The sequence below is a fragment of the Anopheles maculipalpis genome, chromosome 3RL, assembly GCF_943734695.1.
Source record: "Anopheles maculipalpis chromosome 3RL, idAnoMacuDA_375_x, whole genome shotgun sequence".
Taxonomy (NCBI): domain Eukaryota; kingdom Metazoa; phylum Arthropoda; class Insecta; order Diptera; family Culicidae; genus Anopheles; species Anopheles maculipalpis.
Genome location: NC_064872.1, coordinates 28,298,936 through 28,324,254, shown reverse-complemented (window position 1 = coordinate 28,324,254; position 25,319 = coordinate 28,298,936). Strand labels below are relative to the sequence as shown.

At 40.2% G+C, this 25,319-nt stretch overlaps 4 protein-coding genes across 4 annotated transcripts in view; 2 read left to right on the top strand and 2 right to left on the bottom strand.

The window, feature by feature from the left end:
* The window catches only part of LOC126565809 (DNA ligase 1), a 390,847-nt gene that overhangs the window by 44,512 nt on the left and 321,016 nt on the right, over positions 1-25,319 (top strand). The window lies entirely within an intron of this gene.
* Positions 1-25,319, top strand: part of LOC126564831 (SPRY domain-containing SOCS box protein 3) — a 321,084-nt gene that overhangs the window by 257,618 nt on the left and 38,147 nt on the right. The window lies entirely within an intron of this gene.
* Positions 7,107-7,935, bottom strand: LOC126565336 (class E basic helix-loop-helix protein 23). Its single transcript, XM_050222509.1, has 3 exons — positions 7,710-7,935; positions 7,381-7,641; positions 7,107-7,311 (listed from the first exon to the last, which is right to left on the bottom strand). The coding sequence occupies exons 1-3, from the start codon at positions 7,925-7,927 to the stop codon at positions 7,107-7,109; spliced, it is 684 nt and encodes a 227-aa protein (XP_050078466.1). The 5' UTR covers positions 7,928-7,935.
* Positions 14,639-15,773, bottom strand: LOC126560537 (leucine-rich repeat and death domain-containing protein 1-like). Its single transcript, XM_050216496.1, has 2 exons — positions 15,769-15,773; positions 14,639-15,707 (listed from the first exon to the last, which is right to left on the bottom strand). Exons 1-2 carry the CDS (start codon positions 15,771-15,773, stop codon positions 14,639-14,641), a joined length of 1,074 nt encoding a protein of 357 aa, XP_050072453.1.

Below are 25,319 nucleotides of genomic sequence, written 5' to 3'. Positions count from 1 at the left end.
GTGTCGCTTGTGAGAACGGTTTTTGCTTTTGCTCCCGAAACGTCAGAAAATCCTGTCATACCTTCACCGTTTGGGCTAGAGTTTTTTTTCCCCCGATGGAGCCGCACGGTCAATCATGCGGGGTGTCGAATTCAGCAGCGGCGTAAGCGCTATTAAGGGAATGTTTCACACATACTCACACACAAACACAAACGAATTGTGCTGACATGTGTGCGACGTACGGCGCAGTGTTCTCGGGCACGGTGTGTTTCCATGGCCGCTGCCAGGATTGACTGTTGGAGCGCAAGAAATGAGCGGACAAGGGTGAGCGATACACTCTTGCCTCGCCCATGCAACAAGCGTCGGTGCGTTGATGTGAGTGCGCACGATGACGATGACTGTACGTGACAAAACGATCGGAACGGTCGTTTGTAGAGAAAAAAGCCCGTTTGATGAACAACTTGCTAGCGTTACCCTTCGATCAAGTCACGCTTTTATCTGCCATAACGTTTAATTCTTCTTAAAACATTTTTTCTGCAAAGAAAAGTTTCCAACTTGAGGGTAATTAAACCGTTACACACACATACGCAAATATCGTTGACTCAGCAAGGGGTTGGTAAAACTTCACGAACGAAACCTTGGTGAAATCCACTCATCTCACACATCACTGTCGGAGCCAGTGGTGAACAATGTAGTTTTTTCAATTTCAATTAAAATAATTATCCACATTAAAAAATAAAAATAGTTACGAACCTTATGGCAAGGCCGTTCTGATAGAATAAATAGGAATCATTAGGGAATTCTGCTTTTAAATTTATTATAATTTATTTAAACGTTAAAAACGTTAAAAATGTTTAAAGACGATTGGAACTGTTGGAATCGATCCTACGATGGGCATACAGTGTGTATTTTTTATCATCAATCACTACCTTATCATGAACCTTTTCCTCGTAGTGAGGTCTACTTGACTACGCCGTAACTTCGTGGTATCCGCAAGTCTAGGAAATATTCGATTCTTCTTCTTGGCTTAACATGCCGGCCATCGAAATTACTTACTAGACTGCCGATACCACGTAGTTGGTTAGTTAGTCCTCACTAAGGAGGGGACGGTCCGGATGGGTTTTGAACCCGTTCCTGCCGATTGAAGACCGGCGCCGCTGTCACCTATACCACAGGGAGGCCAGGCCTGAAAGATTCTATTGAGCCAAGAATAAAAGTCATCAACTACTGACTCAAATAAATTGACTTGAGCTTGAGATCAACTTGATTTTGAGCAGTAAGGATGGACAGGTTGGTACATATATTGTGAATAAAAGAGCATAATGATTCCGACTATCAAATACTATCACAAAACTTGATTGATTTTGAATTTGTAAATCTCAAACCTTAGCATTCAGACATTTGATAATTGCTAATAGACTGGTGGATACATTTTTAACATTACTTTTTTTTATTTAACTAATGAATAACATGCTTTCTTATAATGCATATGATTTCCAGTGAGATTCAAGCTTTAAATGACACGAATATAAAATGTCGCATTAGCCAAAGAGTTACCGTATTTTGAACTTTTGGGTGTTATTAAAAAATATGGGTAAAACGAGTTTCTTATGTTTCCGACAGGGAAGGTCTGGCACCGGTCACGATTGAACTGGGGTTCTAATCCCATCCGGATCGTACCCCGCCTTGTGAGAACTGACTATCTAACTATGAGGTCAACAAGTCTAGATAGCCGGCTATGACCTGAGAAGGTCGTTAAGCCAAGAAGAAGAGGAAGATGTTTCTGATCCATCAATGTTTTTTTTTTTAAAGAGAATAAAAACTATCCGCGTTTTCCTGTCCGAAGGTATCATAGAAACGCACACTGAAAAAAAGTTGACAGTTCGGAGGTCTATTATTTGGAGCTTAAATATAAACCGTAATTATACAAATGGCTTAACCATCCCCTGGATAAGGCAAAATACAGGGAAGAAATGCCCTGGTAATCTGGTTTATATACAAAGTCAGCACATCACAGCGGTGTTGACAATACTTAAAATAAAGAAATATATAAATAAGTAAATAAAAAAATAAATAAATAATGTTTGTATAAATAAATAATTAAATAATTAAATAAATAAATCAAAAACATAAAAATGGTTTCGAGAAGAAAGATCGCTACAAACATTGCACTGCGTCTTAGAAAGCAATTATTTTTGTTGTGAGAATTAATTTTCCCAACAAAAAGTTTGTTTATGTAATGACATATTCCTATCAAACCCACCAAAAGCCTTTAATTTATTTTAAATTTATTTAAATTTTAATTTTAACTATTTTTGCCTTGCTTTCCTTTCAATTATATAATGTGATAGCTACATTTTGCACACATCAGCTCAACACACTGTTTTATTGACGATCCCTGGTCGAATTTGACGGTATGGTGGCATGTGAGAACAAATACTAGCACTAGCATTATCTCTCCTCTCTCTATATTGGTTTGAATACGAAAACAACATTGAAATGATCGTAACCATTAATAACGGCTACGTAGCGAAGCGAAGTGTCTCCTTCCCATCTGAACCTGTACTGTAGCCAAATTATGCTAGGCACTGTGATTGAAAATAATCATTTTTATTTTCAAGATTTTATTTCATACAATCAACACTCTACCCGTGTAGAGTGGCGACCCATACAAAGCTCGGAAATACCATGGTGTAGGGCAAACGTAGCATGGATCTGCAATAATCAGTAAAACACTCAAACCAAACCCGAAAGAGATCCGTGGGGGGGGGGGGGGGGCGGGGAATAGGTTAGTGAAATTCGCCTATCGCATTCTTCGTTTTTTCTTTGCTTTTGTTTCAGAAATACCCGATCAGATCCCGCATATGCGTGGAAGATTCCGCTGGCGGTAAAGCAGCGATAGAGAAAAAATGGTTTGGTTTGAGTGTTTTTCCTTCCTTTCGTGATGTCTTTCGTTTTTATCCTGACCGAGCGCGATGAGTCAGGCAAGATCGGCTTGTGTCGCGACATCTGATTCGTAAGATGGTCTTTGTCAGGTGCATTTGTGGTGTGAAGAATGGTACATGCATTCTAAAGGGCCAGTGAATGAGAAACATAATTGCACAACATCATTTTGTGAATTTATGTTACAAGTGCAGTAAAATAAAGGTGTATTAAAACTTAAAAACCAAGTAATTGTCAGTTTCATACGACTTTTAGATAGAAAGATAAAGTTAGAATTGTCCAACTAAATAAAAGAAATAATCAAATTTTGTGAAAAAATATAAATTTCTAAGTAAAAGAGCATGAATAGAGGATTATTGTAATAACAATTCCTTGAATCAAAATTGGATATATTTTTTATGCTCGCTTTTCTAAGAGATCTACTTCATGGAAGCCAGCCAACATAATGTCGATTCATGTATCTGGAGCTTCGCACCAGCATAACTATAACGAAATGTTCGCTTCTACCATACCTCAAGACATCAATCCAATAAATGAGCTAATCACAATCTAAGTAAAGGAAAACGAATGGAAAAATAAACGAAAGAAAATATGGAAAAATAAGCGAACGACAGACAAACAACAGAACGTGTAGAGTTGCAAAACAGGGAACAGAACAAAACAGGATCCCCTCGAGCTTTCTTTCCTTCGTCAAGATGGCGTCCCAGAATATGGACGAAATAGAAAGAAACGATAGCAAGAGAGATAGAGAGAGAGAGAAAAAATAGAGAGAAAGAAAACAGCCACACAAAAACCGACGAACAAGACAAAAATGCAAGAGAAAACAAGACACGACAACGCGATCGACTCTGACTGCGAGAGCTAATAATAACAGGGAGTTTTCTAGCATACTTTTCCTTCTCCAATCCAACCCCCAACAGCTCTTCCCTTAGGTCCGGTGTCCGTGCCTGATCCATTAGCGTATTTTTCCATCAATGTTTTCCGCTTGGATCATTATTGGCACTTTTATGATTGGAGTGCGGGCGATTTTTTTTTGCGATTATTTTTTCGTTTCCTTATCTTTGGCTGTAAAGCCATGTTTGTTTCTGCTGCAGCATGACGTTTTTTTTTATTTGTTTGGATAAATGCCAAACTAAAGCTTATGAAAGCAGTAAACTAACTACAGAAGACAGACAGGAGAAGAGACTGCAATCTCGAGGTTTAGTTTTAATTTTTAATGTAGTTTTATAATCATAAAAAATTTGGCCGCTTTAGTGAACCATTTTCTAAAGGCTTTTTATTGGGCATAGACGAGAATTTCGCAAAAAGAATTGTTTTTGGGGAAAAGGATTAACATCAATTCAATAATAAAAAACAGGGACTTCAAACTTGGAGAACAGCACTAAAAAAGCGGTTGAAAAAATATGAATCGTGTGCCTGATAGGCATGTGAAAAATAAAATATAGAAATTTTATATTGTGTGTATTATGAGAGTGATTTGTGTACATTATTTAAACAATGGCCGCAAAGTAAACTTACTGCGACACTTAAGTGTTGTGTTTATGAGTGTATTATGAGACCGATTTTAGATTTAAAAAAATGATTATTATTTTTAAAAAGCCTTGGTGTAGATATTTGTGCACCATTTTACACAAAAGGCTCATTTTATTCAGCAATTAACAACATTATTATGACCAACAATTTATGTATGGGATTTCAACTAGAAAATTTCATATAAAGTTCGTGATAATTGATAAACTGAACCACTTTTAGTGCCAAAATGGAATACTTCCAATAGAGGAAACGATAAGAGTAATTCAAACAAATAGTTTTCAAACTTTTGAACAAAATCAACCGTGAAGGAAAAAGTTCTGGAAGAGTCAGGTTAGGCGAACTTGTTAAACGTGTAGTATGTGGTGGCTCGTCCCGCCTGGGGATCTCTTCTAAAGAAGGAAAAGATTGTACAGTTTATTACAATCTAACCAATTGGGAATAAATTTATGCCCAAGGGTTTTCCTAGCATTCCTAGCATAGCTGAATAGATCTTGTTCTCTTAAAATAGTCTAACAATATTAAGCCGCTTAGGAATGTCTTAACTATCATATTTTTCTTAAGATTATCGATTTTCATCGATCGTTATGCATTTTCAGGGAGCATGTTTCGTTAGCCTGCAACTATCACCTCAGAATTACCCCATGATTAAAGAAAATAAATTTAGGAAAGATCAATCAGAACATTCCTTTTCGTTCATAATAAATAAATTTATATGTTTGAATATTGTCCAGTAATTTAAACAAGCAAAAACTATGGATCAAAGGATCATTATCAGGCATTATTACATGAAATTTACAATCAATCTATAAAGGTGACAACACGATGCACAAGTCAGTCAACAAAGGGTATCGATTTGGTAAAACAGTCAGTGAAGACAGATCAAAGAGTTTTCGAGCGTCTAAATTGACTTCTTCATGCAGATCGGAAAGGATGCAACAAATTCTTCTACTTTCTTAAAAATGCGATCGTTCATTGACCATTTTGATCTGAAACCCTGTGGATACCTTAACCTAATGATCGATCGAATCTAGTTGACCTTCCCGCATCGTGTGGTAAATTTTAAGATGCCTAACAGGATCATAAAACCTTTAAAGATCCATTCTCCTGCAGTACGGTGTAGTATTAAGTTTTACGACTTCATTGCGGATCTTTATAAACCTGTTTCATGTATGCGCAGTGGAGCTACTTACGTGGATTGGTGATTCAATGGCAGTTCTGAAGTACTGCGCCTGAAAGAAAGAAGTACATTAGGAACACAATCTTTTAAGTAAGAAATATAAAAAATACTCACCTAACACAGCTCCAGTCCAGCAATAATTAAACGTTTTAAGAACATCAAGCGTTACTCAATGAGCTTGCCTCTTCACATCCCACGAGGGATGTTCCTCCACGATACACATTTTCACAGTCTGATTTGATTGTTTAAAGTTTTCACACACTTCCGAAACACAACTTCCACTGCACTACTAAATGTTTGGTATACCATCAAAACACTACGGGGGATACTACCAACTGTAACCGGAAGCTACCACCCCAAGTTGTCCGCCTCCGTGCTACTTCTGTGCACTCCCCTCCACATCGATGACACTTCCACAGAGGGGGAGTTCCGAAGCTACATGTAACATCATGTTCCACAGTTGCATCTGCTGGATTTCACTGCGCCAATACGTTCGTTCATATCCGTTTTATTAAACCACACTGTGACGCACTATTCTCCCGCCCTGGACGATCTGCTTCCTGCATTCGGAACGGAAGTCCTACGCATTTGGCGTATTTCACATTTTCCGACGCAAGCCAAACCACAATGACAATGAGTTGAACGGGATCGCACAGGACCAAAAATCTCTTTTGCCACCACAGAACGATGGCAGTGGATACGATCACTCAGTGAACCGCCGTACGGCCTTCGTTTATTTGTGGACGAGTTCAAGACGGAAACGTTTGGTAGAGGGAAAAAAGGTTTAAAACCTCCGCACGAAAAACATCACCACCGCTGGTTTTATGGATATTTACTGAAAATTTTCAATTATCCGTGCTCCCGGATTGACGGATGGCACGAACTATCGAGCGAAGTAGTTTGACGTTGATTGGCAAGTTCCTACACGTACATGACACCGGGTTCAGGGCTCTCAAACCTGTTTGATGGTAAGGAAATTTAAAATGTCTACATTTTAAATAGATGCTGCCATCGCACGTCAACACGTGCTTAACTTTAAATAAAATAGACAATTTGCTTTATTCAGTACCTAGAAATGTAACTTCCCAAATTTTTGACATGTAACAAGCATGGAATTTCAAAAGAAAATGCTTTAATATTCATTTTAATGTGTTTTATTATATTCATTCACAAATCCTTAAACATTATTGGGCAACCATGCTATTGCTTCTCTAAAACCCTACGAAGTACGCAGCTCTAAATACGATACACAGATAGTTGTGGATAGAAAAAAGAAACACAAATATTCCGTTACAAAATTAGACCGACTAGAAGAGAGTAGTTGCAAAAAACCTTCATCACACTACCAGGCTTTGGAAATCTTAAATTAGTAGTTTGGCAAATCGTTACATTTGTAGCATTTCACACCACACGCTGACTAGACTTGGGATGGCACAAGCGGGATGGCCTGCGTAAAAGGCGTCCCCGTTTTGCTTTAAGGATTCTGACTCGGGGCAGGTGGAGGCGGTGGTGGTGGCTGACTTGTCGTGCTGGTCGAAGAAGAGCCACCAACCTGCTGGAGGGTTAGATCCTGATGAGGAGCTTGCAGCAGCTGCTGCAACTTGAGGGCCGAAGGCATAGTGCGTAAGTCCACCGTTGGGATACTGGCACCGGCAGCACTCTGTATGTACGCTAGCAGTCTGCAATAGAAAATATAAATTATGCGTGTGAGATGATAAAAGGCTGTCAACGTAAACTCTGCAACGAACCTTCTAAGCTCATCCAAGGCATTCGCCTGCATGAGTATGTAGTTCTTAGCCAACAGCAGCGTGGCAATCTTGGAAAGCTTTCGCACCGATGGTGAATGTGCGTAGGGAATGACGCTACGTAGCTCGTCCAGTGCATCGTTCAGATCGTGCATTCTTCGACGTTCCCGTGCGTTAATGTTCAGTCGGACCGATTTGCCTTGGCGATTTTTTTGCTTCCCAGGGCCACCCGGTGGGACGGAGGCGTGATGATGAGGCGGTGGGCTAAAAAGACTTCGATTTGGTTAGCGGAACAGATTAATGGCGATTAATATACGACTCGATAACCATACCTTTCAGAACTTCCCGAGGGACGGTTTTCATCCGTATGGGATGAAGAAGATGCGTGCGGTTGTGCGTAAAATCCACCGAGACCGACCGTGCCGAGTGGAGTTCTGCGTCCTGGGACACTTTGGGGTGGACTCGGTGTAGGTTCCGGATGGTGGCTGTGGACACCGTGGGAAGCCGGTGGGCCAAGATGAAAGTTGAAAGGATTGTGCGGTGGATCCATGCTCTACAAGCCTGCAAGAATAAGGCAATCGATGTTATTAGAAAATAATTAAAAACAAATGCAACACGTTTTCTTTTAAATAGACCGTTAAAAGTTTGACATTTCCAAAGCTCGAAACAGCGATTCAGAAAAGCTCTGCTAGATTGCGCTACTGTATCACATCCTTTAGCTTTTTTCTGTGTCCTTTCTGGATGATTGGTTCGGGAGTACGGGATGTGCAAATTAATAATCCATGAAGGGGTCAGAATTCATTGATAACAATTTCTCACTTAACTATGCTCTATTTATGTACCTGTTCTTCTACTGGGACAAGAGGGCAATCCTTGTCACGAATCGAAGCACAACGGAACCTGCTGCGGGGTTATTTGAGATGCTGTTCTGCGAGATTCGCCAACCGATACGAAAGGATACGTGCATCAGCAGACTGGTGAATTCACTGCCTGTCTCGACACATCTATCCACCAATGGTCCACCACATTAAAGAGCAGCGTGCTAACCAAACCACTAACAGCCGTCCATCCTATCGTGTGTTCCTTCACCAAACGTCTTGAACTGGTTGTGCAGTACAGTCCCAATTAAGATCGAATATGATTGCACAAACAAACCACCGCTTTCAACACCACGCTTCCGAAGCGGCCATTATTCTGCGTACGACAAAACGAACAATCGGTACAACCAACACGGACGAAATATCTCGACGCGAAGAACGATGTTGACGACGACCACGAAGACGACGCAAACCGCCACACCAAGCAACGGGTGCCGACGACGAAAGATGTGTGTTGATGATGATGATGATGCTGCGGTTTTGGGTTTTGATGTGCGCTCTAATTCCAGCTGATGGCCGTTGATGGCGCCACTATCCCCTATAGGGCATTTAAACGCGCACGGACACAAACAGCAAACACACGAGGATACGCTCTAGCTGTATCCTCGCACACCATCATGGTAACCGTGGCAGCCGTGCAACACGAGAACAATTGGCCCTGCGCACCAATACCACTGCACCTTTACCGGCCGCTACAGATGAATCGTTTTTCGTACTTGAGGGAGAAAAACTGGGCATGGAAAAAGGGCTGCAGGAAAACTAATGCTGCCCTCGTTCGTTCGGTGTTAGTTGGCTCGAGTGGATTGAAAAACGATCTACAAATCAATTAAATGTCTGTTTGTTGAAATTAATTAATCCTTTGCGCAAATAAGCGCGCGTTTTCGCAAGCACTCCGAACCACTCCAAAGGGCTACTGTTCCAACTTTTCCAACAAGGAAAGAGACGTACACACACAAATACAGAATCGTCTATCGCACTTTGAATAAAATATTCAAATAAAGCGGTGGTATCAACACCAAAGTGTGTACTGTACCACGGTGGGTGTGTATGTGCCTATGTGTCCTCATGTAATATTTAACAGGGCGCACGGTACACACAGCATCACACGAAAAACTCGGCCCCGGTAACCGCACAGCCCTGTCGGAGGAACTTTTGCCAGTGGCCATCTCAAGCAGCAGCTCCAGTTTGTTTTGTGGTCTCTGGCGAGTTTTGTTAGGTTTTCTGTCGGTTAACTATGCTCGTTCATTCGTAATCAGACGGATGGGTTTTTTGAAGGAATCAACAAATAATTACTGATTTTTTATATAATCTACTTAATGTTCGATACGAAAAAAATAAAACACAATTGATGAGAAGGATCCTTATTTACTTGTAAGTCAAATACAGATCAGTACTTGTGGAGGAATCATTTAAAAAAAATCCGGCAAATATGTTGAACAGATGTTTATTGATGCAAGGGTGCAGTTTTCTGAGTCCTTCGAATGTGGAGGGTCTTTTCAAAAATGTGGTTCGACATTCGTTTATTCATTTACGACTGAATTTTGTGTATAAGTTGATTTTCCATTCGTTTTTATTCGGTCGGGTGTGATAAACACGAAATTGTTCTGGGAATAACGATGTGAGTTTGACACCCCTCAAGTAAATGAAGCTCTTGTATCGATTGATGAGTTCCTAGAATGCTTTTCACATTTTTACATACGATTTAACGATTGGCGAGGCTAAAAAGTGTAATTGAAATACTGCGGTCACAGCAAACTCGGCTTCACACAGCAGGACTAAGGACAAAACTCGACTGTCTGACTACTATGGTATCCATAGTCACTAGATAGCCGGAGTGAACTAGCCGGTCGTTAAGATAAAGGGAAGATAATTTTTCCTGAATATTAAAAAAAGCTTGATTAATTAATAAGCTTGAAAATATATTTACAATAAGTTTACAAGACGATTTGTTTAAATTGAATACATAAACTAGGTAATAGAAAAAACATTTTTAATTGATTCATTATTCATCATGTAACTAATCGATGATTTCGCTTTTAATTTAGATATTTTCTGAAGATACAGCTTCCGGAAAATCGATCTAAATGCATCGCAATAATTCACAGGATGTTTAACCATTTCATTTGAAATTTCATCCTCTTCTATAACAAAATGCCAATACAACAAAATGCCAACAATCCCAATACCATTCAACAGTTTCATTTAAATATATAAAACTATTAAAAACATCATTTTTTCAGATTTGAACAATTAAACTCTTCGAGTGTGCTTGATCTACAGCATCCATTCTTCACAATTATTCAATGTTATTCATCAATTTTTCGCACAATTATTTGTAATTAAATTCTAACATTTCTTCCAATTCTGCAACGGAACATCATGCAGCTTGCAGTTTTGTTTCCGGGAATCAGTGTTGCATTCATTTTAAGTAATTTCAGCACGACTACGAATAGTTTTCCGAGGGTGGGTATGCTTATATGCTCGAACATCACTGTGACGATGATGGGATGAAGTGTGTGCAATGTGTATGGAAGGGAGAACACCAAAACAGCAGCAGTGGCAGCAGCAGCCAAGAGATGATGGCGTCGAAGCCTGCCTGGATGCTTTGTGCAACTAGGGGTGCGTATGCGTACACACGCACCCCTTACGAATGCATACGCACATCCTCGCGTGGACAAAAATCCGCGCCGGTAAGTGCGCGCGTGTATGCGCCAGACGGCAGCATTTACAATTAGCATTCAGCACCCCCTTGCATAATGCCAGCGGGCCGGTATGTGAGCTGTACTGTGGTGAGCGACGTTTGCCAAATAAATTCCACCCATTCGAGGAGGGTTAGTGGGACCCTTCGAGAGCAAAGAGAGAGAGAAAAATCCCTTGCCATTAGGTTGGGTTTATCCGTGTGTTTGACTGTAACAGCGCAGGATGCATCGGTTGAAATCGTGAAGGATGTGAATTTGTGAGCGCTGGGGAAAAAAGCGTAAAGTTTAAAGTTTTGCAACACAGTAGAAATTGAATTTTTAGTTCATCCCACTGATTCGTGCTGTTCGTATCCAGCGTCGGATAGTTGAAGATTTATTTTCCTCACCCGTTGTGTACTAAGAACTTTTCCATTACTCCAGCCATTGAGCATGAATGACCATTTCTTTGGTATTTTTGTTTGCTTGTAGTGTACTTGACCGCGTGTATACTGCTACTACCCTATCAGACGAGTTTTCTGTACAGCAACCGCCGAAAACACATGTGACCGATGTAGCGATACGCTCACCCGACCCGGGAAAAACTGATTTTCCGACACATCTTTTGCAAAATGGCAAACGAAGCAAACAAGTGACTCGAAGTAAACGTAAGCTCTTCATCGGGTCAGACACGAAAAAGGGATTTGCTTTAAGAAGCAACTCTATGAAAGCTACAACGTCGCTACGTCGGCAAGGGTCGACCTGATGAACATGGCCAAAGTAAAAAAGAACAGAGGATGAATAAGAAAAACGAACAAAATATGAGTTTTTCTGGGCTCGAGGATCAATGTGAAGTAGCATTTTATCGTCCTAATAATCAGAACCTTACAACACTGCCTTACTTTGAGTTGAGTATTGTTTAACACTGGCAAGAGGATGTGAGCTACTTTCCTTCTCTCTAACTCTTGCAATGTTATCGAGTGTTAGAAGGAAGAATTTGAACACCAGCAATTTTTAACTGAACCAAACTTCTCTACTTCAAGCACGACAATGGGTACGGTAATCATATTTATTTCTTGTTAAACAGCTTTGCACCAGCTGCACACGGTAGTACGGTGTGACATCAGGCTCCTTTTCGAGGGTGCAAAGTTTGGTCTTCCGTCAGGGCTTAATTAGCCTTCACGTTCTTGCACACACATACACTCATTTATGATCGCCAATAATCGTAAACAATGCAGGACGGTGGTGCTATTTAAACTCAACGATAGCAATTAATTGGGATTGGGGATGCCCTCTTCGCAGGTCGGTGTGTCCTGGCAGGGTAGTTATTAAAACGGATGCTATCGGGACAAGGTGTGCTGAAGGCTGGACCGGATCGATAATATTAGTGTAAGAAATTTGCACAACAGGCTATGATCAGAGATGTCTCAACCAAATGGAACGAAGTGGAAGGATGCTGGAATGAATAAATTATTTATTTCCCTTAAATTTTTCAAATTCATAGCACACAGTGTTAAAGTGTTGAAAAGTTCATAATTTTTGTCGCTTTTTTATTTTTTGTCCCAAAAAGTATGCGCATTGTTCAAACAGAATAATTCGATCTGCTTTTGATATGTAGACTATTTCGAACAAAACAGCGTAGCTTCATTACCAACTTGGCAGCAATGAACACCAAATAAAGCAACAGAACATAGTAAAACTGACTGAATGTTTTCTAACATTTTCGTAAATTATGTTCCATTCACAATGTGTGTGTGTTGAAAAAGTGGTGATAAAAAAATACTAAAAGTCATTAAATTTGAATAGTTTGTGTCACCATGAACACGCATGTCTGGAAATTGGGGCTGAACGTAATGCGTATTACTCTAATTGCTATGGACTCTTTTTATCGCTATTTTTTTTTTCAGATTAACCCTTAAAGGTGTTGTCTATAAATTTTGAAATAAATTATGAACTGTTACATTACAGCAATTAAAAATTGCTTGTAATGTGGAAATTTTTCCATAATCTTCTTGATTATCTGTCGATCGCAACGACACATAACGATGCATGAGGACCAACTTAAATATTATATTTTTTTGTTTTTTGGAAGCAAAATAAGCATGTTTCACTTTGAATGAGTACATCACTAAATATAAGGATATCTTTTGGCATACTGATAGTTCAGTTATTATGACTCTATTTGAAAAAAGCCCTAATATTCGGAACATCCAAATAGGTTAAATCATGTGAAGGAAGCCCAAAATCGCACACTTAAATGTATTGAATTTTTTGAAATCAATGTTCATTATGACAATGATTTTTGTGTAGTAAAGTTTATGTTGTCCGTGATAATCTTCACCGTTTAAACATATAATCATGGATCATGGATCAACACAAAACCGAATATTGTCAGGAGTTACATTTTATTTTATTTTTACCCTATCAGCAGCAGTCAGGAATGTATTGGAATGTACTTCGATCAAAGAAAAAACTAAAACAAACAAACCATCTATTCCTTTGGAGAGGAAGCGATAGTAACGGGAGGACGAATGCTGTCTTAACAGAGGGCTCTCTTTGCCTAGAAGATCGAAGAGGAGGTCTTGCTAGACATCACAAGACGGGTCAACGAGGCACGAGCAGCACGGCAACGGTCAGCTCGCAGTAGACGTGGACGCGCCAGGGCGGAGCAACTTGCACGGCGAAGGCTAGCAGCTGATGTCGCAGCAGCATCGACAGCCAGGGAAGATGATATTCTGCGGGCAGCAGCGGAGGCAGAGCTTGCAGAAACAGCTCCACCTCCCATTCCCAGACGTAGCTATGGACGAACACCTTCCCCCGAAACGGTGCGACTTCGGCATGAGCTCCGAATCTACATGCGGAGGATATGGAGATCTAGGGTAAGGGAGGGAACACTTCCACCTGTTCCTCCCGGAAGGAGATGCCACCGTCGAGAGCCTCCATCAGTGGCGGATTTGATTCAGTCCAGAAGGAATCGTAGGGCTAATACTCGAGAGAGGAGGAGAAATCGAAGAGTAGGAGAAACTCACAGAGTCCGCGAGTTTTCTCAAGGTAACACCGAGAGGAGGCGGTCGCTTACCCCAGCGAAGGAAGCCTTGCTTTTAGAGGACATCACTTCGGAACGCTAAGCGTGCAGGCGTCAGTGAAGGACGCATATAACAAAAGCGGTATACATGTATAGAAAGACAACTAGCGGTGTCGCAATTATACCTGGTTTGTAATTAGTTATACTTAGTTAGTTTAATTAGTTCTTTGGCGAAAAACCACGTAGCGTGGTTTTTCGCAGCGTGGAAATAGGATCATAAAGTGTAATAATATGCTGTGTTTTAGTCCAAACGGTGTGAATAAAACTAATGTATTCGAATTTTTGACGCATATCATGTCCTGTTACGTTACACAAAGTAGAATCTCCTTTAAGTTTTTACTTTTTACAGAGGGGGACTCTGTAAAAAGTCTTGAGAAAAATCCCCCCAAATTGAAAAAAGTTATCGATGGTTCAGATGTAATACATTTTGCATTGCAAATTGCATACCTACTTAATATTAACTGCGCCTGTCTGTATGCAATAGCTGACTTTCTAATTGTATTTTATTCTCATACATTTTTTTCGTTTTATTTCGTTGGCAAAACATTGAATAACTTTCAATAACAAAGTCAAACACAAACACAAATATTCAAACCATCATTACTCAACCAAAAAGATACTACTTATAACATTACATCGATACTACCAATCATTCTATCTGTTATGGTATCATTACTAATCGGATTTCCGCAAAGATCTATCTGCCTTAACTTCGGTGGATACAAGGATTCATTGACAGGGATAGAGGATATATTATTAAAGGATACATTAATCGATACTAAATTGGATAAGTGTATCAGCTGCTCCACCTCAATGCTGTTGATTTGATTGAACTGCATACTAGCATGTGTGACATTCCGGAATCGATGCAAGCAGAGAGGCATTCGTTGAATATTATTATACGCAATTGTAAACGCATTTAAGTGATGTAGGACATTCCACGGACATAAATCTAACACCTTTAGACGATTGCTATTCAGAAGTAAACTGTTAAGGATCGGATTGCTTAATCTACCAGTTAACACTTCAATCCTGTTGTACGCTAAGTTAAGCATTGTCAGTGAAGCGAAAGGAGCAAACAGATTCAAGTTAACGATACGCAAAAAGTTGTGATCAAGTTTTAAGCTATCTAAAGGACACCGACCAATGGTCGCACTTGTACCACGCACATATCTAACCTTCGCATATCTTATTTGAAGTAGTTTGAGGTGGCGAAATGGGTAAAATAAATGTAAATCTACAACTTCTACGTCCGTATTATCTAGGGTAACGTATTCTATGTTGGGCAAATTAGCAATCGTTGCAGGAATAATTCCTATGCGGCTGTTTTTGACTATGACACTTGCTAAGCTTTCGTTTTGTTCAAAGTTCAAAAACTGCAGTCCGGTGTCTTGTAGGGTAACGACCAGAATGTTGCACGTGCTTGGTAAGTGTAACATAGTCACCTTGGGTGAATGTTCTATGATAAGACTATCAACGCAGCGTGCTAATATGGTACACAGCTCTGAAACAATATGTAAACTCTGTAAGTTGATGAAGTGTATCGACGTTGTGTCGTTTGGAATGTGCTGAAATAGGAAGTATCCATCCATCGAAGGGTTCCAGTCTTCTATAACACATTTCGAATTGTCAAGCATACAGTAGAACTTTAATCCTTTTGTGTTACTAAGTAACACGGTAATGGCTATTAGACTGCAATGAAAGCTGAACGTTAGTGCATACAAGAGCCGTACATCTTACTTGTCTAGCCTACCCCATTTTTCTGTGCCAGTCACACATTATAGCCAAAATTAAATGGATTAACACTCCAGCAAACAATGTCACACCACACAGCTCAGAAGCTATTCCAATACTAGATGAATCTATTTGAACCGCGCGAGCGCAAAAATAGCTTTCATTATCAAATTCATCAACATCAACACGATCAATCATCAACAGCAAGTAAAGCTACAAAAAATACTACACCATTCACAATGTTGAACGGTGAGTTGGCCGTTGGAAAAAAAAATTTTAATAGTCTGAAAGCTGTACTCAGCATGACTAGAATAGATCAAAATAGAAGAAATATACACCATACTCGTGTGGGAATAAAGTTAATCGTACAGTATGGCCCATAAAAAAATGCGAAAATCTATGTACTACTTTATAATATCATTTTCAGTTGGTTTAATGAAGAGCATCAAAAATGTAGTTTATGGATCGGTCTGTTCATACTTTACATTATTCGATGTGGTCACCGCTGTTTTCTATCACTTTCTTTGGGCGTGATCGGAACCGGGAGCATCGAGTTCCATGCTTCTGTAATGGAAGCTTTCAGAGCGTTGACTGTGGGATCAGATCAAACTCAAGCTCAAGCAGGCCAAACATATTTTGAACCAAAAGCCTTGTCTCGAGTCCTTTTAGAGGTATGACACGGCACTCCGTCGTGTTGAAAAATGACCAGCTGAAGCTCATCGAAGATCTCTTTGATCCAAGCAAAAACCTTCTTCTTCAAAATGCCCAAATAGATAACCGTATTCACCTTTAAACCAGTTTCGATGAAAACTGGAGACATGCTCAATCCATTAGAACCAAAGGCTCCGAAAGCCACGATGCCAGCGGGATGTTTGGTGGTGAACTTAAACTTTACCTTTTCTGGAACATCCTCAAGCTTCCACGACGGAATAAACCTATCGAAGTATCAGCATGTTCAACATAATCTTCGATCGTTCCAGCCGTAAAGTTTTGGTCCGGTCCGTTATGCAGTTGGGGTTTACTCGTGCTCTGGACTTGTTTGAATTTCAGTCAAATTTGACCGATCGGCGCATTGAGGTTTTGAAGATATTGGCTTCTTTTGCCTACTGTTGAATGGATCGCACCGGACCAGCCTTGAAGTTCGAGCCGACCACGGGCGTCTACTTCCTGGCTTCTTGGCATGTTGACCATCGAGAAGGATGCGGTATACAGAGGCCACATGGCACCCCACAGCTTCCGCTATTTGTTTTGCTGATTTCCTCACGCAGGTCAAACTCAACACGACTTCCTTCGCGATCATCGATGATTGCTTATGAATTGAATGTCACTTTTTTTACATTTTTGACAGTTAGAACCTCTGTGGTTATACATATAACAGACAGAAGGGAAAATGTTGCTTTTATATACCCAAACACTAACTTTAAAAACTTTCTCATCTTTTTAATGGGCCATACTGTATTGCTTTACGTATTTAAAAAAAAATTAAGCAATAGTTTTAACTGTTTTCTAGCCACAATCACAATAGTTTGAAATAAAAGATAAGTAACATACGCAATAGTTTTCTATTAATAAAAACCATTTGTTGTAGTTTAGAGGCAAATGCCGTCTCAGAGACTCACAAAGCTTCTATAAATAAATGAAAAGAAAAAAAAGTGTAGCAAGCCATTCGATGGCCGGTGAGACCTAAAAGGCCGTTAAGCCAAGATGAAGCCCAAAAAGTTTTACCTTAAGTTTTATAGAGCGTATGAACAAAGTTTTATACTTATTTTTGATGAGCTTAGTTTAAAAGAACAAATTGTTGTTAAGTGTTGTTATTTTTTTGTTTTTTTTTTTCGTTGGTTTCGTTTGTGTCTCTGTTAACAGATATAAAGTAACATCACTTTTTACAATGTTTATTAACGACCATTAATACTAAACCTGTCAAACAAAAGAAGGTTCTAATTATAACAATACATCGAGGTTACCAATCGTTCCACCTGGTATGGTATCATTGCTAATCGGATTTCCGCAAAGAGCTAACTGTTTTAGCTTCATTGGGTATGAGCCTCTGTCCGTTGAGATCGACGCTATATTATTATAGGATAAATTAATCGATACAAGATTGGATAACTGTATCAGCTGCTCCACCTCAATGCTGTTGATTTGATTGAAATGCATACTAACATGCGTGACATTCCGGAATCGATTCAAGCAAAGAGGCATTCGCTGAATATTATTATACGCAATCGTAAACGTATTTAAATTATGTAGGACATCCCACGGACATAAATCTAACACCTTTAGACGATTATTATTCAGCAACAGAGTAGCAAGGATCGGATTGCTTAATCTACCAGTTAACACTTCAATCCTGTTGTACGCTAAGTTAAGCATTGTTAGTAAAGCGAAAGGAGCAAACACATTCAAGTTAATGATATATAAAGAGTTGTGATCAAGTTTTAAGCTATCTAAAGGACACTGGCCAATGATCGCATTTGTACCACTGATGACGCTAAGGTTGCCGTGAGCTATGCTGACTTCCTTGAGATGCTGAAACGGATCGAATAAGCTCAATTGGATTTGTTCAACATCCGAATTCTCGAGCGTGAGGTGTTCAATATTTGGCAAGTTTTGAAGCGTACTCGGAACAACTGTTAAAGGACTATTTTTAATTATCACACTTTTTAAGCTATCGTTGGGAAACATATTAATGATACACATATCGGTGTTACTGATGAATGTCACAACACTTATGTTGCACGTAGTGGTTATGTAAACCAATTTCAGTTGCGGAGAGTCAGTTATGAAAAGGCTCTCGATGAAACGGGGAATTGTGTTGCAAATCTTCGAAGCAAAATGTAAACTTTGCAAATTGATCAAGTGTACCGACTTTGTAACGTTCGGAATATGCTGAAATAAACCGTATCCATCCACCGTAGGGTTCCAGTCCTCTATTACACATTTGAGATCGTCAGGCACACAGTAGTACTTTAATCCTTTTGCGCTCCTCAGTAAAACAACAGCAATAACAATGAGACTGCAATGATGTGCGAGATTTAGTTCACGAATTGTACGTAGATTTTGTATCGTAGTTGTGTCCCGTACCAGAATTTATCTAGCGGAAAATGCATTTTGCTTGTACTTTTGAAGGAACCACACTTCAGTCACACAATGTCGCACCGCCCGGCACAGTAGATAGTGCAAGACTGGATGATCCTATTCGAGACACGCTTGACAATTGGCTCTCATTGTCAAATTAACAGTCATCAGTATCAAATATGACAAACACTTTGGCAAAAATATGAACGTAATGATTTCTAATCGTTTTCTCACATTACACAATAGGCACGTTTACTGCGCCTGTAGTTGTATTAGAAGTCGTTAACTGTGACGTAAATCTTATTTAGCTTGCTACAGACCAAAATCAGTTACACGGTCTGGCAGTTTTTTGGGCATTTATATAGGTAGAAATCACACGTCTGGGTAGAAATATGGTTCGTTTTATTGCAAATTACTTCGCACACTCCGTAACGATGAATTTCGTAAAATAAACTACAAGTAGGTGTGTTTTATAAATTTGAAATTTATTTTTCAACTGGTACAGAAGGAAATATTTCCTTCTGAATATATGGAAATATTATTTCGGACAAGAAGAGTTACAAACTACTTTTATGAACAAATCAAAATATGTTTCAGCAGTCTGTCGGAGAAAGGTTTCGCGATTTTCTTAAGCTGGATACCCGTGCATGGGCAATTAATTGGAAACGAACATGCTGATCGGCTGGTGTAAGAAGGTGCTCTTCCTGGGGGAAATAATCACACGCCCAATACACCCTAGTGCCTCGACAGTACAGCGTGAATAGGTGGCAGGAATGCTGGAACGCTGACAACCTTGGATGTCTGTGTTGTTCCATTTTACCTAAAGTGCGCTGCTAAAGTGCCCCTGGCTTAAAACTGGTGGCTGAAAACACCTGACTGCAGTGACTTCTCTGCAGTGACTGAAATAAGAATAAATTAAAACACCCCAACACGAGACCTGTTAGAGCTCTGACATGAGGAGAGGCTTAAGATCAAATACAGATTTGGATCTCACACTTTGCAATAGTCCATTATTCATACAAAAAACTCAGCTCATATAAACTAAGGTCCCCAAAGGGTGTCAATACGACCAGATCGTTAGATCTGTGGTTTTATTTTAATCCTTAACCTATTTGAACTATTTTTTTTTCTGCAACAGGGTGACAACAATGGAATCAAAGACAACTTTAAATAAATTTTGCATAAGGTGGGTTCGTTGAATATTAGCTGCAAGAGTTTTATGTTTTTACAAATCAAATGAATTTATTCTATTGCCCGTAACTGTATGTCCTCAGTATACATGTAGGCGTAATGCATTCGAAATAAATTAGCTACATAGGGGAATGGCTAAAAAATGTCGAAAAAAATTGAAAAATTAAATCACCAGTTACCAACTAAAAGGTACCTTAAGCTACTCATTTTAGCAAAACAACTACAAAAACGTACTTAAATCGTGTCAATCACAATAACTCGTGTCTTGCAGTTCACTACAGAGCGAATACCAGTGTTATATGCTACTCTCCCATGTCCGACAAGAGCCACTTGAGCCGACACCAGTTTTAATATGTCCTTTGTGTCGTATGCATCGGTTCAATTCTACGCAGGAAGCACCGATAAAACGTACGACAAATAATCAACAACCACCAACCGTGATCTGGCTCGAGATGAGAGAGCAAAAACAACCGAACCCTGGGCAGGAATAAATTAAATTTATTTCAATTCATCGGAACTGCAGTGTATCAGCGGTTTTTCTACGCGCGCTAGCATAGCTGCAGCCCTGCCTTGATGGTTGGCGTGTTGTTTGCTGTGGACCCTTACTGTAACGCTGATCTTGCCGCGGGAAAGAATCAGACACGCTACGGTCGGATCTCTGTCTGCTGTGCCGCTCAAAAAACTCATTTAAATTCAATCGAGAAATTTTTAATTTGCTTATTATTAGCATTTCTTACATTTTCATTCTGCATCCAGTGCAACCATTCACCAGCGTTCGGTCGGGGCGAATGTGTCCGAGGATTTCCAATTTTCCTTTCAGCGGTTTCCAATTCGCTGTGGTCGCCTACCGCCTGCAGGCTTATACACTCGGGCAGAGCTGGCACAAAAGTTAGGGCTGCTTGTCCATCTCGATCGTACACTAGAGCCGTTTTTGTTATTATTATTCCAGTGAGACACAATAGTGGAAAGGGTTAGCTGGATCAGTTTTCTCGCTCAACTGCGCAACCGGTAAGGAAAGTTCTTCACCTTGCTCATCATTCTTGTACACTGTATCTCTTTGTAATTTCACTTGTGAAAAACTTGCCATCTTTACACAAGAAGGATGCGGGCTGCAAAAAAAAAAATAACCCCATCACCGTCTTCTCGTAGAACACTGAGCGCAGGAAACTTCCAACTTCCCTGTAGGATACAGCACCGAAACGAGGAGCATCATAGCACGCGGGACAGGTTAAGGAAGTTTGTAACCACCAAAGTACAACCACGACTCTAGTGAAAAAGACAAATCGGCATAGAGAGAGAAAGAGAGAGCGTGAGGGAGAGAAAGCTGAAGCACTGTTTCATGTCAAATGTCGCCCGGAAATGGAAGAAATTAATTTAGATAAGTTTCTCGGTGTGTTGGTTTGCGGTCTGCTGGCAAACTGCTGAAGTAAGCGTTAACTTCAGTTTTGAGGTTTTTGCGTTTTTGTGGACGCAAACGTACGGCTAGGAGAATTTGTGTATGGGAAGCAGAAGTTTATTACTGATGTTGGAATGAAAATTAAATTCATACGTCGTTTTGAACCGGTGAAATGGTTTATTGTTGTTTGCTTATGGCGAATCGATTAATATTGGATTAATGAAGATTTGGCATGGAATTGCCTTGCTTTATAACACATCTTGAAGTGTTTGCAAGCTCCTCCACAGGACTATGATGATTAAAGCAATTCAGTTTGAAGTATGCCAAATGTTCCTTGTGTTAACTTAAGTGAAAGATTTAAATGACGAGCTTTAGATAGACAAGTAACAAGAATATGACTCTGATCGCTGAATGGTTTGGTGTTTGATACCACGCACTTAAAAGCGTGTTCGGTGATAGGGTGGTCTGGTGATAGAGGCGACAGTGGCGCCAGTCTTCACACAGCACGACCGGGGTTTAAATCCTATCCGGACCGTCCCCTCATAGTGTGGACTGACTAATCAACTGCCTGGAATCAAACAAGGCTAGCCGACGAATGTGACCTAACAAGACTGCCAAGCAGAAGAAAAAATATTAAGTTTATAATTCGTCATCTACCCAGAGAAAGCTATAAGATTGGGAAATCCTGTTAGGAAGCATTTCAAGGTATCCATGAAAATTCTGAATAAATTTGAAGAAATGCAAAGATGACTTATCAACACGAAGAAAAGTGGTTATCTTTTTGTAAATATTAGGTGAAGAGAAATCAGAGTTTAAACCTTTTAGAGGCAACATGCTTTTAGAAAACTACATATTTTTTATGAACAGCACGTTTTTAACATAGCGTCGGGGTCCTTAGTTTCTTGCGTAAGATTAATTATGAAATGACTTCACGTTTTGGACAGAAATCATCATAGAGTCGCTGCCCACGGATGGTCTTCCTAAACGCTGCTTCTGCTATTTTCGAACATATCCCGAGATTCGGCATCTTGAATCAAAGATATGAGTAATCCGTAAACCGAAAGAAGGTTCCTAAAGTCCTTGTTTCTGGATCCAAAGTCTGGGATCTTTAATCAAGGATCTCTTCTCTCTTCTTGGCTTAATGACATTCTAGGTCACGCCGGTCATCGAATGGCTTACTAGAATTGCCGATACTACGTAGTTGGATAGTCATTCCTCATTACGGAAGGACGCTCCGGATGGGGTTTGAACCCCAGTCCGGTCATGGAAAGAACGGTGCCGCTGCCGCTTATACCACCCGACCACCGTTCGGAATGTAGGATCTGAGTTGGATTAACGATATCCAAGGTCATGTTTCTCCTCAGCCATGACGGAATCAGTAATCAGGATCCCTTATACCAAATACTGGAGCATCGATTCCAGATTCCAGATCACAAAACTCGGTTCTCGTTTCGTTTAGCAGAATCCGGAGTGAAATAAAAATAACACAATCTTACGATCAAGCGTAATAAAAATGCATTTCAAAAACGAACATATGATATAAAAATGTTCCTAGTCCCAGATACGTTCTTCCTCATACCTTCCGAATTGCATTTAAACGAAAAACTGAACATTAAGCGCTATCTTCAATGCACCAAAATTAAACAATCGTCAACGTAAGCGTTATGCTGATGCTGAAACTACACCCGCTATCCGGTTTCGCATCCGATCCACAGCATTAAAGCCATCAGTATTGCGTCTCGAATTGTGCACCATATGGTGCATCGTACATCGTATGTTTGTGTTGCTCTACCCTCCCCGCTCGGCCCTGGAGGGATTTAACCAACCGAACTGGGACTTCCCAGAACCATTTGTCATCGAGATGCGAGAGCGGCAGGATTTGAATACAACAAACGGCAGTGTATCTTAGGGGATCGGGTCCGATCATTATCATCATCGATACATCGATTCGTCTTTTCGCCCCTACGCCTCGAAACCAAAACAAAAAAGGGAGCCATTAAAGCTGCATTGCTTGATGCATTTTGGTCGAAGCCTGCCCGGCAGGGACCGTGGCACAGTGGTAAAGTTTTATTTATCATGCTGCTGTGCAAATTTACCTTATCTTGCTGGTTAAACGAGGAACAGTTTACAGTGCTGTTGGGCGAACATTTGAAGGAAACAATTGATTGGATGCCTGGAATCGAAACACACCCATGTGTATTGGCTGACGTGAAACATGAAGTGCAATAATTTCTAAGGGAGCTTATCTATACACTAGCGCCTTTTAATTGGTGCGATGCTTCAAGAAATGCACGCACGGGAAAGATTTTCCAGAAATGCCACATCACTTTCAAGTGTGTGCTCTGCACACTTATCGATCTGCACACAAGGATATAAAAGTCATCCATTTCTTGTATTACTTATCGAAAGGAAGTGTGCGTGTGTGTGTGTGTGTCCTTCGTAAAGCAATTCATCCCAAGCAAATCGTTCGTCATTGCACCTCAGGTGCATCCTGTTGCATACCTTTCACACCGTTGCTTGCCTGCACGTGGCTGTTGCCCGTTTGTTGTCGATAGATTGCATACCTTTGGGGGGGCTAGGTTTGCTGAGTGTAAGGCCAAAAGGACTAGGAAATGTTCACCAATGGCAGACACTGTTGGGTAAAAAGCTCGAATTTACATTAGATGATTGAGGGTGTTTTGTAAATAGCTTGTGTGTTTGTATGTGCTGCCCATTGTTGGCCAGCTTAAGCGTCGTGCTGTATGCATAAAACATGAGCACTCGAACGGAACGATGACGTGCCGAACGAAACGAACTTATGTACGACTCAACTCGACCGGTACCGGAGTGCATCGGCACAAAAGGAAGCTGACCGTTTGCCGTTTGCCGATGCAAATGTTGCCCTTTTGGCAGCTTACAATTTAGCCCCCAAACCTCCACCATCTTTGGATCTTTGACCGGGTTGTTGCGATATTAATTCGTATCCTGCCACACCGAGCCGAGTGACTCGAGAAATTCGAGTAGCTTTCATCGAAAATGGGATTCGTTTGCTTTTTTTTTTGTTGTTGTTGTGGCAGTTGTGTGAACTGCACTGTTGCATTTGCATTCTCAATTTCGTATTCGAGCACAACGGAGTGCAATCGGTTGTGCGAGAGATGATGCATTTTTAATTCCCATTGCTATGCTTATTCCGGTTTTCCGAACGGTTTTATCTACCGGTTCGGTGCATAACCACAGCCGAAGGGTGGATCGGGAAGCGGGTATGAGTGTGTTTTCGTTTTGTTTTTCATTTTGCGAACTCAATTCTCCACGGGTACCGGTCAGAGTCTCTAAGGTCCTGCCGATGCTCCCGTGAGAGTGTTTTTCATATTTTCTACGTAGATCTACGGACACTTTCCATACGGAGCGGTACGGTTCGAGGGCAGCGGGGAAGGGAAGAAGAAGGTTTGGAAGCTTTGGCAACTGAACCGGACGTTAATTATATTTCCTTTGAATTGCACCGGAAAAGATAAAAGGATTAAGCTGCTTTATGTGCCCGGTACCAGGTTGAGAAAGCTTAATGGAATGAAAGGATGCGGTTCCGGGTGTTGAGTGTCCATTTTTTCTGTGTGCCTGCAGCATGTTGATTTTTTTTTTGGTATGGCTTTTATCGAGCTTTTAGGAAAGAGTTATGGGTAAAAATGAATTAGGAGATAAATTTGGTTTCTAGTGTTTTCAAGTCGCAAATTCGTTGTCTGCTTTTTATAATTAAGTTGAAAAGATAAGTTGCGTTCAAGTGGTTAAGGAGTTGGACTTTGCTTGAAATAAATCGTTTTCTGAAAGGGGTTTATATAAGCAAGTTATGGATGATGGAGTTTGAAGTTTAAATAGCTTTAACGTTAAACTATAAAGGTACAATTAGAAAATCAGAGTACCAATTAAAAAAG

What these genes read in the sequence shown, in the direction of transcription:
- LOC126565336 (XM_050222509.1), bottom strand. Translation starts at nt 7,927, where the DNA reads ATGGATCCACCGCACAATCCTTTCAACTTTCATCTTGGCCCACCGGCT. An exon ending in CCCTCGGGAAGTTCTGAAAG is followed by an intron (nt 7,642 to 7,709) that starts GTATGGTTATCG and finishes AAGTCTTTTTAG; the next exon opens with CCCACCGCCTCATCATCACG. An exon ending in GCCTTGGATGAGCTTAGAAG is followed by an intron (nt 7,312 to 7,380) that starts GTTCGTTGCAGA and finishes TTTCTATTGCAG; the next exon opens with ACTGCTAGCGTACATACAGA.